This window comes from Panthera uncia, assembly GCF_023721935.1.
Source record: "Panthera uncia isolate 11264 chromosome B2 unlocalized genomic scaffold, Puncia_PCG_1.0 HiC_scaffold_24, whole genome shotgun sequence".
NCBI classification, from domain to species: domain Eukaryota; kingdom Metazoa; phylum Chordata; class Mammalia; order Carnivora; family Felidae; genus Panthera; species Panthera uncia.
In genome coordinates, this window is record NW_026057580.1 from 49,968,608 (window position 1) to 49,986,799 (window position 18,192).

An 18,192-nucleotide genomic window follows, 5' to 3' on the forward strand; every position below is an offset into this window, starting at 1 on the left:
ATGCACTGCATGAAAAATAAATTTTTCAGAAGCCCATAATATGGAAATACTTCTTAGTGCAAGCTTAAATGTTTTGCTTAGTATTTTCTAAAAGGTCAACAGTTTGAACAGAACAAAACCTCTTAATTGTGTGCAGGCAAAATAACATTTTTTGACAAAACTGTTCATAAAAGCTAAATACATTTCTTCTTGTGATATAAAAGCCAAATCAATTAAATAAGATTTAAAGACAAACAAAACTGACCTTTTAGAATACTTATGCGTAAGAAAAATTTTTGTTAAAGGGAAATATTCTTCTGTAATACTGTCAAAATACCATGACAAATAAATGTTAACATTAAATCCATGAGACACCTAAGAAACAGCACAACACTTTTTCTAATGCAAAACAGAATGGGTAAGAAAGCGACATAGTAAACACAAATAGTAAATTTAATTCTGACAGAATTTCTTAAATGCCTGACTGGAGGAAGGAAACCGGCTGGGCGATTTCTAGTTTGGCAAAGTGACATTTGCTTTTGAGCCTGCTTGGACCTTAACTCTACATAAGCCCAATTTTTTCCCACAGTAGACGTGAGCTGCGTCGCTCGGTTTGGCCACATTTTTCTTCCACAGAAGAGACAAGTTAGGTAAGTGTGGGTCTCCCCCCTCTCCTGCATGGCTGCTGGTGTGTCTACAATAATGCAAATACCAGGGAGAATGTTCTGCTTTCCTCAAATGTTCAAGCCCTTTGCTCTGCAGGCACATCCACAGCAATGCCTGTGCCTTGGTTTTGAATTTCCTACGCGATGGCACACTTAAAAGGAGGAAATGACATAGGGACAGTCAGTATGCAAATAGCCCTAGCCACTTCTCCTCATGCTAGAATGCTTTTGTATTAAAAAATATATATTTTTTAATATAAAGATTTGACTTACTGTAGTTCAAATACATAAACTGAACATCCAAACATCTGAAAATGAAACCTTAGGAATAAAACTTGAATACTCGCCAGAGTATGGTTGGGCTGCCTGGTTGGTTCAGTCAGTTAAGCGTCTCACTCTTGATTTTTGGCTCAGGTCATGATCTCATGGTTTGTGAGATTGAGCCCACATTAGGCTCTGCACCGACAGTGTGCAGTGTGGGGCCTGCTTGGGATTCTCTCTCCCCCTCAGCCCCTCCCCTGCATGCACTCACTCTCTCTCAAATAAACGTTTTTTTTTTTGTTGTTTTTTTAAGAGTATGGTTTATAGGGAATATCCAAAAAGGTAATTTGTTGTCTAATCTAGAACACTGATAAGGATGCTAAATGTGTTTCACCAGCAGTTCTAATCTGGCCAACATCTTAACGAGCATGGTTCCATATGTGAGAGGAGAAGTTGTTGTTTAGGCTAAGATGTATTTAGCACTAAAGTCTTGTCCATTATTATATAAGATTATAAAAATCCTAGCCTCTGGAAGACGAAAATTTGCAGTGTTTTGCCCAATTTAAACAATCAAAACAAACCCAAGTTAGATTTTCTTGGCATTTTTGCATCTTGCAAATCTAAACCACAAATGAACTTACATCTTTGACATACACCAGTGCTAGTAAAAACGTCACCCAGGTCACTGACTTCTACACCTCATAAAAGGATGATTTTTAGTGTCAAGATCTTAGATTTATTAGAGATAGCCTAACTTGAGTGTGTATATCATGCTGTACAAAGAAAAGTATTCTGTGTTTAGAAACTGTTCACAAGTGCTTCTGGTTCATCACATGGCCTTGTGATAGGTTGACTAATGTGTACACCTATATACAAACCTGATAATTAGCTCATGCATTTTGAATTCGATTATCCTGTTGAAGAATGATTTTGTCTTGCAGACTTTGAGGTTATGGAAGGGTCAGGTGGACCCTGGCAATAATGTAAGTCATTGACAAATGCCACCATCTGCTTCTCTTGCCTTTGGCACACAATCCAGTACTAGGTAACCATTCTGCAAAATTTTTCCTACATTTTCCAGGTGTTGGTCAGGTTATTGGATTAATTTTTTAGATCTGTTCTGTAAATGAACAGAGGTCAGTCTGCAGGACTGTCAATCCAGCCTCTTCCATAAGCTTTCACTAAACTGTGTTACACATTTTGGTCTCAAAATGTGCTCAGGTCAATTTCTTGTCTTCAATGTATTCTTAAAACTCTTTCTCTTCCTGTCACTGGAGGAGAACCTAATGCACCAAGGATATTCCCTGATCCTTTTACTTCTTTCTTTGTGGATGCTAAGGTAATTGCATTAGTTTCATCCAGAAGTTGTCTCTTCTTTTTGGTTAAGTGCTTCAATGTGTTCATGAGGCTTCTCTCTCTCCTCTTTCCAACAAAGATCTAGATTCCCAGTGGTGACTTTTCGGAGAGTCCTCTGCTATGAGATCATAACACATCTGAAGACCCTACCTCAACAACTCTGAGGGGTAACACAGAAGGACTTTTTTCAAGAAAGGTCCAGGGTATCTCCTGAGGTCAGTATGCTTCCAATCATAAATCTCCTACTGCTTCTTAGAACAGCTTTATTGACTTATTTAATTGACGCATAGTACTGCTGTATATCAGTAAAAAAAAAAAAAAAAATCAGAAAAACCTAGCTTTGTTGAAGCAGAATTCACATACCAAACCTAGCTTTGTTGAAGCAGAATTCACATACCATACATGCAAAATGTACGATTCAGTGGACTTGAGTATATTCAGAGTTGTGCATCTAACACCACAATCTAACTTTAGAGTGCTTTCATTACCCAGAACAGGAACCCCATATCCATTAAATTCCTCTCCATGCTATCCACAGCCCTGAGCAACCACCTCTTTCTGCCTATTTCAGACATTTCATGTAAATGGAATCCTACAATAAGTGCTTTTCTGCGATTGGTCTCAGGGTTCATCCATGTGTAGCATGTATCAGTACTTAATTCCTTTTTACTACTAAGTCTATAGACATCGTATTTAATCACTTATCGGTTGATGGGCATTGGGACTGCTTCTATTTTTTGGCCGTTATGAATGATGCTGCTGTGAATATTCCTGTACAAGTTTTTTTGTAGAAAGGTTTTCAGTTCTCTTGGTTACAGACCTAGGAACAGAACTGTCGAATTTACTCTCTTAAGCAGCTGACAGTCTGTTTTCCAAAGTGGCTGTGCCATTTTCTATTCCCACAGCAATGTGTGAGGGGTTCAATTTTCCTGTATCTCTACCAGCATTTGTTATTATCTTTTTAACTAGTTATTTCAGCTGATATGGTAGTGTCTCAGTGTGGTTTAGACTTGCATTTCCCAGATAGTTAATGGTAGGGATCACCTTCTGCATTGACCACCTGTACTGGTTTTTGCTGCTTAAACTGCTGACATATCCAAAAACATTTTCAGAATACAAAGTATATTTTTCAGTGTTAAGGCAATTGTTCTGATGTGTTTTTCTTTGACATGCCATGCTCCATGTTCTGTATTTTCCCAAGTACTGTGCAGTTTGACTTGGTGTTAGGCTGTCCATCATGGAGTCGAATCAGCTCAACAATATACATGGAGACTTTGAAAATCTTTCAGGATAATGCTACAGTTAAGATTTTGCCAAAGCAAGTGTTTTTTCTAACTCTTTGAGCTGCATATTGCCTTGAGTAATCATCATCCGGATTGTATCCTGTAGAAGAAAGTGAAATCTGGTCATTGTTCTACCTGATTAAATAGAGCTGTACTTTATCATTTTATTTGTTAGTCAGGAACCAACACTGAGAACTGGAACTTCTGGGTATCAGGAAAGCTCCAAGCTGACAACTATGGGTGCACAGTGTCTGGCATGCTTTCAGATACCCTAGTCATCACACTTCCCAAACCATCATGCTGTCCTATTTATAATCTTTTCGGGTGTGTATGTATGTCTAGTTAACAGACAGGTGATGCTACCGTAGAGCAAAGATTAGGAAAATTTAAATATCACTGGGGTAGAAAAATAGTAACTTTAAAAGCAATGACGAAGATATATCATCTCTGTGACATACTCCAAGACGTCTACTCATCTTTTAAAAAAAATGCCAATTAATACAAAATGGTCAGGGCCTGTCCTGCCTGTGATCTCTTTCTCACCTCTTCGGTGGCACCTTTGTTTCTTTTGAATTCTTCCCTTGCCCAGTCCTTCAGGTATTTGCGATCAGAATCATTTGGAACTTGCCGAATTGCTTGCAAAATCCTTCTGTAGAGAAGTAGAACTTGTTGCCTTCTCATGAACTGTAGAATGGAGGAGAAATGTCAATACAACTGCAAAACCTACAGCCCAGAGGGCTTTGCTTTGGGAAACCAAACTTAAACAGATGACTTTTCTTTGCCTTTTTCAAAACTGAGGACCAAAGAAAAACTTTTTCCTTTTCAGAAGAAGGCAAAAAGTTTGGGATGTTTGCTTACTCCTTTGTCAAACCTAAGAATCTTTAACATCAAAAGATGACCACTGGGCAGAAAAAGGGCTACCAGTTACTAAAACCTGTGATTACTGTAACAGCACTTTTTCTAAACCAATGCAGTTGTTAAAATCCTTTGGTAATCTCATTCTTTACAATAGCTCAGTATAACAGCCAGAGCAATCTTTCCCGTGGCCAAAGCGTCAAGAGATAGGCAGCGGGTTGGCGGGTGGCCCGCCGAATCCGTGGCCAGAGGTCAGCCCCCACCCCAGCTTCCGCAGCAGGAAGCCCCGCCCCAAGCCGGGCCAATCTCAGAGGGAGTGCGCACCGGGTCAGAATTCCCCGGAGGGCTAAGCTGCCCCCGAGCCCCACTCTGTAGGGGGGTGTGGAGGGAGAGACGGATAATTGAAATCAGACCGTGGGAAGCTGTCCTAGAAGGCTCTCGAGAACAGGTGTTACCTGCTTTAGTGTTAGAGTCGCCGGGGGTAACCTGGAAGTAGCCATGTCCTCCAGGCAGCGTGGTTCCCCTACAGCTCCAATGCGCAGGAGCGGAAGTGGGGGCGTGGTCAGCAGGCGGTGGGGGGAGGGAGCTCGGTTTCCTGGGATACGGCCTGTGGATTACACTTGGCCCCCAAATCCCCTGCAGTGTGTCTAAACTGAAGCCCCAGCAGTTGGAACCAGTAATGAGCTATGTATAACCTTGGACAGTTTTGTCTTCCACTAAATTTTCTTTTGGGTGAGAGGGGATTACAGTTCTTGTGCCACAAATAGTTGTGATAAAAGGAGTGGCAAGGCAACTGGCCCAGTTCCTGGCACTGTGGTTTTTATTAAATGAAAGTTTGAGAGTGAGGGGTAAAATTTAGTGTATTCCTTTTGGGCTTTTTAAACGTGCATAGTTAGAAATAATGAGGATATGTTTACTTTAAAATCTACTTTTTTTTTGCTGTTCCATCCTGGTGTTTTCTGTTTGCAAGCAATTTCCTCATGGTGGTAATCTTCATGGTTGCCATTAGTTATGTTAATCTTAAACATAAAGGTTATTTTATCAGTAAAAATGGGGTTATTTGGGAACAGAGAATTCGCAATTGGGTACCTACAAGCTCTGGCAAAACCATAGGCAAGCTCAATGAACATGGGGTGGGGGTGGATCTTATTTTATGGAGAAGAAAGTTGAGGGGGGTTGTTTTGAAAAGTCCATTGGAAAATAAGAGTTGAGGGTGATGATTTCTCATTGAGTTTCAGGGGAGGTTGAAGTCTTGTACATTGCACCTCTTCCAGCTTTTCCCTGTTGGCGCCTGTAATTTAGGATTCTTTTCTATTGACCTGTTTTGAGTCTGTAATGGACAATTCTTCCTGGGAGGGACATTGAGTGGTACAGCTTTCCTTTCTAGCCTCCTGACTCCTGTGAAGTCTCCCTTTATTAATTTTCACATTAGTTCTTAAGAGGTTTTAAATGGCTGCCCCATTGGAGTTTTAACAATTTTGTATCACTAATGAGACACTGAAAATGCCCACACTTTTAAGCTTTTATTTCCTTGTAATTTTATCCTCCCCACAACACATAACTGCCCTTATGTAAGTAGGATTGCTGTATTTTTTTGTCAAATAGAATTGTTCTAAATTAGAATATAGCCAGAAATGTTCATTTGGTTACCTGTTTAGTGAGCATTTACTTGATTGTGTCACTTGTTGGAATTATTTGGTGTGGTCCCCTTTTCTAATTGTGTTTTTCTGGCAACTTGATTTCTCCCAGCCTCCTTCCTCATCTGTAAAGTGAAGTAAGACCTGAGTCCTACTAGAAACAGGACCTGCCACCTATACTCTGATGATTAGCTTTCTTGAACATTACCAGGCATTGTATGGGTGATGCTGTGACTACTTTTGAAGTTTTGTGTAATTGCAATAGCAACTCCTTTTTTTCTTATAAAAGTGAAGTTAAATATCCCTTGCCATTTTTATGAATTGTCATGACTGGTCCATTGATGGTGATCAAGGTTTTTATTCTAATTTTATATGGGTTGTTTGCCTGTTTAACAATTTTAGTCCTTTTGGGGGCACCTGGGTGGCTCAGTCAAGTGTCTGACTCTTGATTTCAGCTCTGGCCATGATCATAATTCGGTAGATCAAGCCCCACATGAGGCTCCATACTGACAGCGAGGAACCTACTTGGGATTCTCTCCCTCCCTCTCTTTCTGCCCTTCCCCTGTGCTCTCTTAAAACTAAAAGCAATTTTAGTCCTTCTGTTTATATAGCTTTGAGAAGTTTCTATATAGTCATGTATTATTCTTTCAAACCTTCTCAATTTCATCTTTTCCCCTTCAGAGCTTTGTAATTCTGTATTTATGTCTTCCTGGTTAACTTTAAACTAGGTGGTGTAAATATTTTAATTTTGATTTATGGCATGATGTGGATGTCAGTTTTTTTGCCAGCTGCTAAACTGTAATTTGGACACCATTTATTAGATCATTCTTCAGAGGTACCTGGTGGCTCAATCGAGCATCCAACTCTAGATAATGGCTCGGGTTGTGATCCCAGGGGATCAAGCCCCACATCAGGATCTGTGCTGACAGTGTTGACAGCATGGAGCCTGCTTGGGATTCTCTCTTCCTCTCTGTCCCTCCTCTGGCTCATGTGCTCTAAATAAATAAATGATGCCCATATGGTAAATTTTTTTAGGGTCTAAACAAATTGTTCAGGATTATTTCACCTAGGACTAGTATGTTTTATTAAATGGCAGAACTACTCCCCTGTAGTTTCTTGTAAGAATCTTTTATATCCTTTCCCTACAGATCATTATAAAATCTTTATTAAAATTGATAGTGTTGAATCTAGAAATTAGAAAAGACATTTTTATACATGAACTCATGCTAGACCCTGAAATACTGTCATGAGTCATAGATGCTCCCCTTAGGTCTTCCTGCCTAAAGTGGGAGTGCAAGTCCAATGCAATATTACAGATGGTGTCAAGGTTCATACCTGAGGGCTTATTCTGAGCTAGGTAGGTGTTTCCAGAAAGGCACATTAGGTAAGAAAATTCCAAAGGACACCTAGGATGCTAGCAGATTCTAGGACTTCTCATTTGCTGTAACCAGAACCTTCTGTGGTGGGGATTCTGTGAGAGAAGGGACAGGAGAGGTCACCCTAGAAGCATGATCTCTTTCTTGGATGTTATGAGAAGATGAAGCAGGCAACGCAACTTGTCTGGGCTACCACCAAAGTAGTCCAGACTACAGATTAAAAGCGCTCCAAGGGTACCTGGGTGGCTCAGTCAGTTGAGCATCGGACTCTTGATTTTTGGCTCAGGTCATGATTCCAGGGTTGTGGGCGCCCATGTGGGGGGCTCCACATGGAGCATGGAGCCTGCTTGGGGTTCTCTAAAATAAGAGTGTCCAGGTGCAGTGTAGTCAGGAGAGAAGGGAAGATGGGATAAAAGACCAGACAAGATTGGGGTTTGGATGAAGACTACGTAAGGCAGCTATAATAGTTAAGCTCCAAGTGAAAGCAAGCATACCCTCTAACTCCTGCTCAGTGACTCAAGTGCATCATGCTGCTTACCCTCACCCCGTCACAGTTCCGATAGGTCTCCTGGGACTGCTCCCACGTTTCCCATCACAGCACAAGCTGCAAATGAGACTCTTGGGTATCAGCAGGGAGGCTTCAGTTTAGATGGTCCGATTTCAAAGGTACATATGACAGACCACATCAGAATGTTGGTGTCTTTCCCTTTCAGACCCATTATAGACGGCTATGGCCAATGAAACGTGTCATTTTGGAGCAAAATCTGTACAAGCCATTGTTTTCCACCAACTTACCCTTTCCTGTGCCACAAGGCCAGAGCATGGTGGGCAGCTCACCCACCATGGACATGAAACACAAGCGGGAAATAAACCCTTATTTCAGGAAGCCACTAAGGTGGTGGGTCCAGCATAAGCTAGTGACCGCTGATCCAGCAGACAAGATCATTCCCTTAGCACACCTTTTACACACCTGTTGTGTCCCATTAAGAATGGTTGCAGGGATGCTTGGTGAGTCCGTCTGATTCTTGGATTTTGGCTCAGGTCGTGATCTCAGGGTTGTGAGATTGGGCTCCACACTGAGCCTGCTTCAGATTCTCTCCCACTCACTCTCTACACTTTCCACCTCTCAAACACTTAAACTGGTCACAAATTACAACAGTGGTATATATTTAATAATTTTCAGAATATAAGCTGCATAGCTTTTTAGAATAAAAAATGATATAACTTCAGGTACATGCTTTAGGACACTTGGTTAAACAACAAGCAATCTGTGTCTTCGATGACCACCTCAAAAATGTGGCAAACTTCACAGTGTAACTTGAAAACAAACGGGAGATAGACGATTACGTGATGACATGTTGTCTACAAAACGACATTCTGACAACTTAAATAGAATACAGCAACAATTTCAAGTATTCAATCAGTGCTTTCTGGCCAAGTAAAAACTGTCTAAAAATCATTGATGTAGTTTAACTGGGGGGAAAAAAAAAGTAGCTTAGTTTTCTTAAACACGGCATTTCTTTTCCAGAATGAGACTGGCTCAGTCCAGCTTGAAAGCAGTGTGAGGAATATTCTTCCCCTTAACGGTTAAGAAAAAAATGAACTAAAGAAATAAATTACTACGACACCAGGGACCGTGGCGCTGAGAGAATGAAATAACCAAAGGGAAAATCACTTTTCCATCATTGCATAGTCTCCCGCAGCAGCAAATGCAAAGGACGGCAGAAAAGCCACTTCATTTTTACACAGCCCGAGGGTCATTTTTCGGCTTACCTGGGCTCCTATGCTATCTGGTTGCTTTTTAAGAGCACACACACCCTGACCTCCCTAACCCTCAAAGAGAAGGTAGTTCCCTGCACATGAAGCACAATGACAAAACACACGCACTCGAGCCTCTAGAAAGCTGCAGCTGTCTCAGCCTCTTGACGGCATTTAGATACACACTGTGGGATCGGCAAGGCAGAGCCTCAGAGCAGGGTCACAAGGGCAGCTGCCTGTGGTCCTTTGTCCAAAGGACTGGGACGGTCCCATTCTCCCAGCAGCTACTCCTCCAGGGGGGCAGCAGCTGGGCCCTGGCCTCCTCTTGGGCCGGGGCTTCCAGGTCCAGACACCGGCCGCTGCCCTGGGTTTGTTACGGCTGTAGCCAGGGCAACAGCAGAGGCCGAGGCCGGCCAGGCTCTGAAAGCACATTATAAGATAAAGTGTACATTGTAATAAAAACTGTCTGCAGCTATAAGATGAATCTTTATAAATCAGATCTAAGATAAAATAACATTTTAGAGCTGTGAGTTCGGAAGCAGTTGTCCAAAAGAGGGAGCAACGGCCTGGAGGCGCCAAAGTCTGACAGTGGTGTAAAGTCTCACTTTAGACTGTGTTCCTTCCCTACAGGTGGTCAGAGGCTGCCACCAACTCAAACCACTGCCTAAGAGCATCACTGAGCGTCTCAGGGAGCGCGTTCACATCACGAAGGATGATGTAGAATGGGAATGGGAACTCTTCCATGTAGGATCGGATTTCAGGCATCTCTCCAGGTCCTTTAAATATGGGCACTTTGATGTCCAAGATCGAATCCTGTAAACAGGAGACATTTTGAAATAAAAACCAAACCAATATCCTTGGCTAGCTCTTCCCTGATCTCTTTTGCTAATAGTTTTTAGGTCTCCTGTATCTAACTCCTAATATAAAATTAGCTTTTATTATTAAGAAACAATTTGCAGAACTTTCATTAAAGAGGAGGCAGATCTCTGAGCACCCCTTCCAGGAGCATGGACACTAAAAGAGAGGGGGAGACCAAAAAACCCAATTTCCCATTTTCTACTTAGAGTAATTCACATTAAATCTTCCTACTTGTTATCCAGGCCTTAATGTGACCTGCAGAGACCACGCTTCGCCTGGAATAGAGCTGCCTGTGGGGGTCTTTCACTTAGCAACTGATGCTTCCTGCTCTGAGAAGGGCACTGCTAGGATACCAGTAACTGGAAAGGGCTGGTGTATAGTTCGAAGTAGACAAGGCCCATCATCAAGGCTGCAGTACCGGAAATGACACAGTACAGAGGGAAAGGATGACCCACTAGAGCAGGAATTGACACAGCAAGTGGTTAAGAGGGTGGTCTCTGGAATGTCCGAATTCTGGCTTTCTTGACCTATGACCTGTGTTTCTGTCCTTCACTGTAAAGTGGGAGTATTAACAAAAAATACAGTGCCTAGGATAGTGTCCGGCAGAACATAAGGAGTTAAGGTGTGACCTAGGCCATATTTCAGATAGAACATGATGAAGGGTATCCCCACTTTATCCCCAAAAGCAGCTTTTAGTAATCACTCACCCGTGAACTGGGATTGTCCAATACAACAAAAATGACAAAGATGTTAGCATTCCGGGCAGCCTGGACTGCTGCCAGGACTCTGTCTTTGCCCTCGAGGAAAAGGCCGCGTCCATCAGAGACCACCAGGAGGAGCTGTGCGTTTTCTGTGGTAGAACATACAGCAGGAGAGGAAGGGAACAAAATGAAGATCCCACTGTTAACAACTCCAAGCTACCTAAAGACAAATAGGTTAATAGCACAGAGAAAGCCGACACTAAACAGACATCTGAAACTGATGAATTCTGGACATAAGCAAAAGTGACCTCTAAGATGGGACATTAGATGCCACAGTCGGACACAAGGCTACACAGACATATGAAGCTTCGGTCAATAAAACAATTTCCCTATCACATTAGATCAATTTCATTGTATAACAACATACAAGAATTAAACATATACTCATGGCTATAAAGTATAAAAATGGCAATATTGAGTAGGCCATTAGAAGAAAGTGCCTAAATCAGAAACCTGGAACTGGGTCTTCCAAATTTCTTGTACCTAATCTGGGTATTTTTCTCCTCTTAAAATTGACTCATTTAAAAGAAAACTTAAGTAGAAGGGGCCATTAAAATAATTTTTTAACGTTTGTATTCATGGTTTACCTATAATGTTTCCAATGCAAGACTACATACAGTGCACGAGGGCAGTCTTTCTCTCAAGGAAGTTTAGTGAGTGTTGAGAAGTGTGAAGGACATGCTTCAAATAGGAAGGTTCTCCACGAAACGATCAAGATTGAGAGATTTTAGGAAGAGCTAGATACAGAACTGGTGTGTTTCAAGCCCTAAGTCAATCATGGTTGGATTAGCTGGTTTCTGAATTATGTCCTCCCCTGCTTCCCTCCGTTATTAAAATATTACAAAATATTCTTTATACTAAAATCCTACACCTTGCTCCTCCTTCACAACGCTTAACTCTGTTATAACAAACTACAGTTGACCCTTGAACAACACAGGTCTGAACACTTATATGTGGGTATCTTACTGTATGGCACTGCATATATACTTTCTCTTCCTTATGATTTCCTTAACCTTTTCTTCTCTTTAGCTTACTTTGCTGTAAGCATACAATATAAAATACATATAATATGCAAAATTGCTCATTATGTTATCAGTAAAGGCTTCTGGTCAACAGTAGGCTATGAGTAACTAAGTTTTTGAGGAATCAAAAGTTATACATGGATTTTCAACTGTGCAGGGGCTTGGTGCTCCTACCCCCCACCCCCACCCTGCTACCGCATTGTTCAAGGGCCAGGTGTAGTTAATTAGTATCTAATTCCTCCAGTGGTTATAAGCCTCATGAGTATGGGTTCAACACAAATTTCTGAATGGATAAATGGCTGAGTAACAAATTACAGGAATGCGTAATATCTCTCCAGCTCCTGCTTATAACTTTTCCTGTGCAGCGTCCACTTTAAAAGATGGGCTCTGTGGCATGAAACAAGTGGCTTGTGAATGCACACAGTAGAAAAGCGTTGTGTGGATAAAGATGAGAACTGCAGCTCACCTGGACTGGCGTGCTGGGAGGGCTGCTGAGCAGCTGCAAACATGCTGGCTACAGACTCGAGAAACTAGACCAGAACCAGAGACAGGCCGTTAGAAAACCACGAAAACCCTTCCCACTGTCACAGAGATTGAAATTACTTTTGACACTCAGGAGATTATCAAAATAACCATCTCAGATCTCTAGCCAATCAAACCGTCCCTCCCCGCCCCCCATCCAAAGGGGATGATGATCCTTGCAGTGCTAGCATCTACCCCTGGGCACTGGCATTCTCCAGCACGGACATGCGTCTCTGGCACACACACCACTCGTGTTCTGTAACACACCCTAGAGGAAAAGAAATACTTCCCCTGGGGGGTGAAGACAAGACATCAGTAACTCCCCCAAATGAACAGAACAGCTGTTGTCTTTCAGAAGAAAATAGCTGAGCAGAAAAGGGCAAGAAAACATAAAATGTCTAGTGCAACATAAAGTAGGCTAGATGAGGGCAAAAATGAAGAGGACAAAATCATTATCCTGGGCTGTGTTTTGAACTTATGTCATCCTGAGCAAGTCATTGGCTCTATTTTACATCATTTCTTCTCTAGGTCAAATGGGGGAGAGAAATTGGCCCGATTAAGGGTACGGGGAGACAGTTTATTACTACAAAAGTTCCAAATCTCTCAAAGAGTAGGGAGCCTGAAAATTAGTGATGTAAAGTCAGAAACCCTTGAGGAACTCAGAAAAAGAGTTCACACCCTGTTTGTTAATGGATGCCAGGGAAGTTTCTATTCCAGTGGTGCATGGCCTGAGGTTTAGAACTGAACCACCCTGGCATCCTGAAATTGTTTCCTCGAAATTTTTACCTGTCCTAACACCATACTAGGGAGGAGGGAATGCTAAAAATTATGTCTCTCCCACAGCTACTGAAGAATGGCTGTTCAGAGGACATGTGATACAAGCATACCTGAGCAATCTTGGTTTTCTTTTGCTGGAATTTGCAGAGCCGCAGAATCTGGGAACCTGAGAAATCACTGAACTGCTCGTGGAATGGGTGTAATAGCTTTACGGACTCTCCAAAACTACGGATAGAAAAAACAAATGCAGTGTTTTTTGTGTGATCAAGGTAACAAAAGGAAGTTGATTTTCCCACTGGGATTAAAAAGCACCCTTACCTGCACACAGCAATCTGACCCACTTCCAGGAGGGTTAGAGCATTTCCAATCACAGCCAAAGATTCAAATGCCAGCTATGAAATAAGAAGGTTAAGGGTTGAAGGAATCAGAATATCCTCTAGATCAGTGCCTCTCAATCTTTTTTATACCAAGAGTCTCACAGAAAATGTTATTTTTGCATGGCATACAGGGAATGTCAACATGGCTATTCATAATCAACCCAGAGGCCATGGTGGCCTCAGACCCTGGCTAATCCCACAAATCCTGAAACCCAGAGTCCATTACACCAGTAGCAAAGGTCTGCTCTAGGCATCTAATAAAAGTGATCTTAAGAGATATGGTCCATAAAATTTTCAGAATTTTTCCCTTTTAGGGGGGTGAGGGAACTACATAAAAAGTAATCTCAGGCAAAAAATTTTAAAAACCAGTTTATTTTATTAACCCATAAATAAATGACAGCCTGGTCTTAGAATTTAAATTTCATTAAAAAGATGATGCTACTTAGAGCAACTAACATCTACTGAATACATACCAAGTGCTAGGCATTAAACACAGTACATACTTCATTTAGTTTTCACAACTCTGGAGGAGGTAGATACTGTTACAATCCTCATTGTTCAGAAGATGAAACTGACATGTTAAGAAGTAAATAAATTGCCAAATATCATATGGCAGTAAGTGAGGAGCTTGGACCTGAACCTAGGTTCAGAGGTGACATTTTTTTTTACAGCAGAGCACAAGTATGGATTTAGGTTGCTCGTTGGTTCATACTGGGTAATAGCATCGCTGCAAAAAACATCACTCTTCCAGGTGCCTGGATGGCTTAGTTGGTTAAGTGACTGACTCTTGATATCGGCTCAGGTTATGATCTCACAGTGGTAAGACTGAGTCCACTGTCAGCATGGAAACTGATTGGGATTCTCTCTCTCTCCCTCTTTATCTGCACCTCCTGTGCTTGTGCTCTCTCTCTCTCTCAAAATAAATATATAAACTTTAAAACAAAAACACATCACTCTTCTGTGTCCATAATGATGGTATCATAAGTAATTAATTCTATTCAGGCTCTTAAGCTTTGTGAATACTATTAGAGCACTAACTAATTTCAGACTTAAAGGGATGTACACGAAACACCTTTTAAAAATCAATGATATTCAAATATGTTGTACAAGGCCTTAAAAAACAGTTTACCAGTACAGTGTGTTTTGTGGAAAATAAATACTGTCAGTTACTCTTCTACAGCTAGACAGGAGCACAGCAAGGCTAAAAAACAATTTCGGGATGCCTGGGTGATTCAGTTGGTTAAGCATCTGACTCTTGATTTTGGCTCAGGTCATGATCTCACTGTTGGTGAAATCAACCCCCATGTTGGGCTCTGCTGACAGCGGGCAGCCTGCCTGGGATTCTCTCTCTCTTTCTCTCTGCCCCTGCCCCACTCGAGCTCTTTCTCTCTCTCAAAATAAATAAATGTTAAAAAAAAATTTTTTTAAGGTCTCGAACAGTAAGGGACCAATTATTTGAGACATCCTAAAACTGCCCTTTTGAACTCGTTTTAAAATTTTAGGTCCTCTCAAACATAGTAGCACATTCTCAGAACAGTAATGGTATTTCAAAGTGCTTTTTGCCAGATTATATTTAAAACTTTTAGGTGGCCACAGAGCATGGCTTGGCATTAATTTCTCATTAAATTTAGCTCCCGTGTTTCCTTACCTGTTTGGTATGGTTGTCTACCATGCTAGAAGAGTCATCAATGGCCAAACAAATCTGATACTGGCGTTTACTGGGCTTGGTCCTTCGAAGCCAAATCTTGTCTTTCCGAAATTGACTAGCGATGTATGGAATGACCTTCCGCATGTTCAGCCGCTTCCCAGTTCGATAGTCTCCTCTATTAAATTTACCCAAATGGGGCAATGATTAGTTAACAATTGCTCATCCTCCAAAAATTTTTTTAAAGAATAAGATCACATTATAATACCTTTTAACCAGTAACCTGACACACTCAAATGTCATCATCAACTGAGAAAGGAGGGCAGCCAGAAAAACTGGTTATATATGTGACAATAATCAGGCCCTTCCACGAAAGCTGCAACAAGTTTTAAAAAATTAGAAAAAGAATGTTTGCACTGATTAAGACTTTGACTCTTTTCTAATCTGAAACTATGAGTTTGGATAAACCTTTGCGAAGATCTAGGTGAGTAACACATGCAGCAAGCCCATACACCCACCCAAAGGCTCCACCAACCAATTTTCTCATCAGAGGCTAATGAATCAAAGGAACTGCACTCGTACCAAACTTCGCAGACACTTCAGTTTTTAGAGAGAACATGAAAAAAGGTATGGAATAACATCCACACCGCATAAATGGCAACCTAGAAGCCAGTACTTTAACTGGTTAGGGGCTGAGCTCAATAGAAAAGGTGACACAGCCATCTTTTCAGGGCACAGTGGGTGTGCTTAGTGGAGAAGACTTACTTCAGCTTGGCGGCCTGGGTAGGCTCTAATATGAGACGAAGCTGTTCACACAACTGTTGGGAAAGAGGCGCAGTTACGGCCAGGTAACTCTGCCACATCTGCACTGCAGCCTTCTCCTGTGACAACGACACAGAAGTGACTCTTATAACGTCAGAGCCAGCCAATCATTTACAGCAAGAAGACACTTGAAACAGAGTAGCAGAAAATGACCCACGTGAACTCTTGTCAACAGAAGCCAACTCGGCAGGCTGCCATCCAGTCCACATCCTAAAAATGTCTCATCTTCTACCAAAACCACAACTCACAGTTCCGAATGAGAAAGGGTGAAACAACAAGGCAGAAAATATTGGATTGCATGACCAAATCAACAACTAATTCTCATCACCTACAAAGAGGATAAACTGCACATTCTGTATGGGTGGGGAGCTGTGAGTGGGTACTTTTGGTGCCAGCAGATCTAGCCACTTAATCGTGGGCTCTCAGGGTCAAGTTTCAAAAGCAAAAATGATGAGTGCCAATCTCAACAGTGTGCTTCTTTCCCAGACACAAAGCTCCCAAGTATGACAGAGCCCTCATACAGTGTGTAGTAGGAATGATGATTATAGGCACAAAATACAAACATGGATAATACAGTAAATTCAGGATGCAAACTCATTAAAAATGAAGCTTCTGTTTAAGCTATGCTGCCACATTAAGTCAGCCAGCAATATTCCAGGTGGCCTACTGTGAGGATGACACATTTTGCCTCATTTCACAACCAATGTCATATCTGTTATAACTCATAGAGCTAGCAAGAGAAATTAAAGGAAATAAACACATCAGCTTTTCTGTGGTTTAATTAAACTACATGTCTAGTGGCAAAGTAGGCAGAAAGCACTGGAAAGACTTAGGCTTCAGACTGTAATTACAGTCTTCATATACTCAGTCCCTTTTACAAAGGTAATTGGTGCTAAGAACCTGTTAAGCTTGCTGTAACTTAAAAAAAAAGAAAATCAAGATATCTTATGAAAAGACTGGTGACTTACCTCTTCTGGGTTTCCAGATTCGTGTGGATGCCATGTTTCCAGCTGCCTCTCCAGCTCCTGTCTTAGCTCACTGACATCTTTTAAAATGGGCTAAGAAGAAAAAGCCACAGATAAGAGGCAGCCTAGATTGAAATCACCAACTCATTATATCACTGGCTGCCTTCTTCCCAGTAGTATGAACTACAAATACATGCCCCTGAGACACAAAGCGTAAGCAAATTTGATGCCACAATAAGATGCCAGACAACTATTCTTCTATTTCCCTTTGTGTAGAGACAAGATAAAGGAAGTTTTACCATTTAGAAGAAATCTATCCAGCAAAATAAATACAAAAACTCCACAAAATTATCAATATCAAAATGTTCTCTGAATAATCTAGACTGCTATTAAGTCAAACGATTCGGGAAAACAACTCAGTTAAATCTGCTTTTCCTAAATGCAGGCATTAAGCCAAATATTCTTGCTACTTCGTCAGCATGAACTGAATTGTTACGTACAGCTCCTCACATAAGGATGCTGAACATGGGAAGAGCAGATCTAGATCTGCGAGCCTGAGGCTGGAGAACCAGACACACCATCACAGCCAGGTTGGGGCACCCACTCTGACCCTGGGATCAACTGCCGGAACGGTGTGATCTGTTTAGAGAAGTGGTCATACCAACTGTTTTCCTAAACACTTTGACAAGGATGAGATGCCCCCAAATAACCAGATATTCCATGAAGTTCTAAAGACAAAAATTTTAAACCAGTTTATAATTACATTTTGTTAACTTATCATAGCAATAATTTGTGAAAATTTTAGCACCTGGAAAACTGTGTCCACAAGGAACTGATGGGCTGTGTGAATGGTCGAATCTTGGCTTCTCTCTGGTTTCATATCCTCTGTCTCCCCATGGGATATGTCGGTCCTGGGATCTTGGTCTTCTTCTGTTCTAACAGTGTGGGTCTCCATGTCCACCTCATCATAGCCTATTTGCATACAAGGACACGGTTTTACTTACTCTGATGTTACACACAGACTGAGTCTCCGAGATTGCCTGCCGATCTTAACGATTACTCACACTTCACTCCTTCACTCCCCAGCACGTTTCCCCATACAAGTTCTACATGTTCTTTCTCTTTGGGATATTCACTGCCAATTCTTACTCCCCTGACCTTCTCTCCTCCCCACTGTGAGGTCGAAGGCGGCTCTTCTGGGAGGGAGGGGAATAGGGGAGACTGCACTGTGTAGTGTGTGACTCTTTAAAATATATGCACGTAAAACTTTGAT

General features: G+C 41.5%; 2 protein-coding genes across 2 annotated transcripts in view; both read right to left on the minus strand.

Annotated features, from left to right (window-relative positions):
- Positions 1-414: 414 nt before the first annotated feature.
- On the minus strand, positions 415-4,920 carry LYRM2 (LYR motif containing 2). Its single transcript, XM_049652925.1, has 3 exons — positions 4,855-4,920; positions 4,088-4,228; positions 415-3,644 (listed from the first exon to the last, which is right to left on the minus strand). The coding sequence occupies exons 1-3, from the start codon at positions 4,897-4,899 to the stop codon at positions 3,564-3,566; spliced, it is 267 nt and encodes an 88-aa protein (XP_049508882.1). The 5' UTR covers positions 4,900-4,920; the 3' UTR covers positions 415-3,563.
- Positions 4,921-8,212: 3,292 nt separating this feature from the next.
- MDN1 (midasin AAA ATPase 1) overlaps positions 8,213-18,192 on the minus strand; it is a 174,473-nt gene continuing 164,493 nt past the window's right edge. Inside the window, exons 94-102 of the mRNA XM_049652926.1 lie at positions 17,728-17,891; positions 16,923-17,012; positions 15,898-16,013; positions 15,136-15,310; positions 13,429-13,502; positions 13,221-13,335; positions 12,278-12,341; positions 10,736-10,878; positions 8,213-9,983 (exon numbers count right to left, since the gene is read on the minus strand). Of these exons, the coding sequence (XP_049508883.1) occupies positions 9,795-9,983; positions 10,736-10,878; positions 12,278-12,341; positions 13,221-13,335; positions 13,429-13,502; positions 15,136-15,310; positions 15,898-16,013; positions 16,923-17,012; positions 17,728-17,891 (1,130 nt within the window). The 3' untranslated portion in view covers positions 8,213-9,794. The remainder of the gene's footprint in view (positions 9,984-10,735; positions 10,879-12,277; positions 12,342-13,220; positions 13,336-13,428; positions 13,503-15,135; positions 15,311-15,897; positions 16,014-16,922; positions 17,013-17,727; positions 17,892-18,192) is intronic.

Excerpts from the sequence above, each read along its gene's own strand:
- LYRM2 (XM_049652925.1), bottom strand. The coding sequence starts at position 4,899 with ATGGCTACTTCCAGGTTACCCCCGGCGACTCTAACACTAAAGCAG. Across the intron at positions 4,229-4,854 it reads CGACTCTAACACTAAAGCAG|TTCATGAGAAGGCAACAAGT; the intron begins GTAACACCTGTT and ends TCCATTCTACAG. Across the intron at positions 3,645-4,087 it reads ACAAAGGTGCCACCGAAGAG|GATACAATCCGGATGATGAT; the intron begins GTGAGAAAGAGA and ends TTTCTTCTACAG.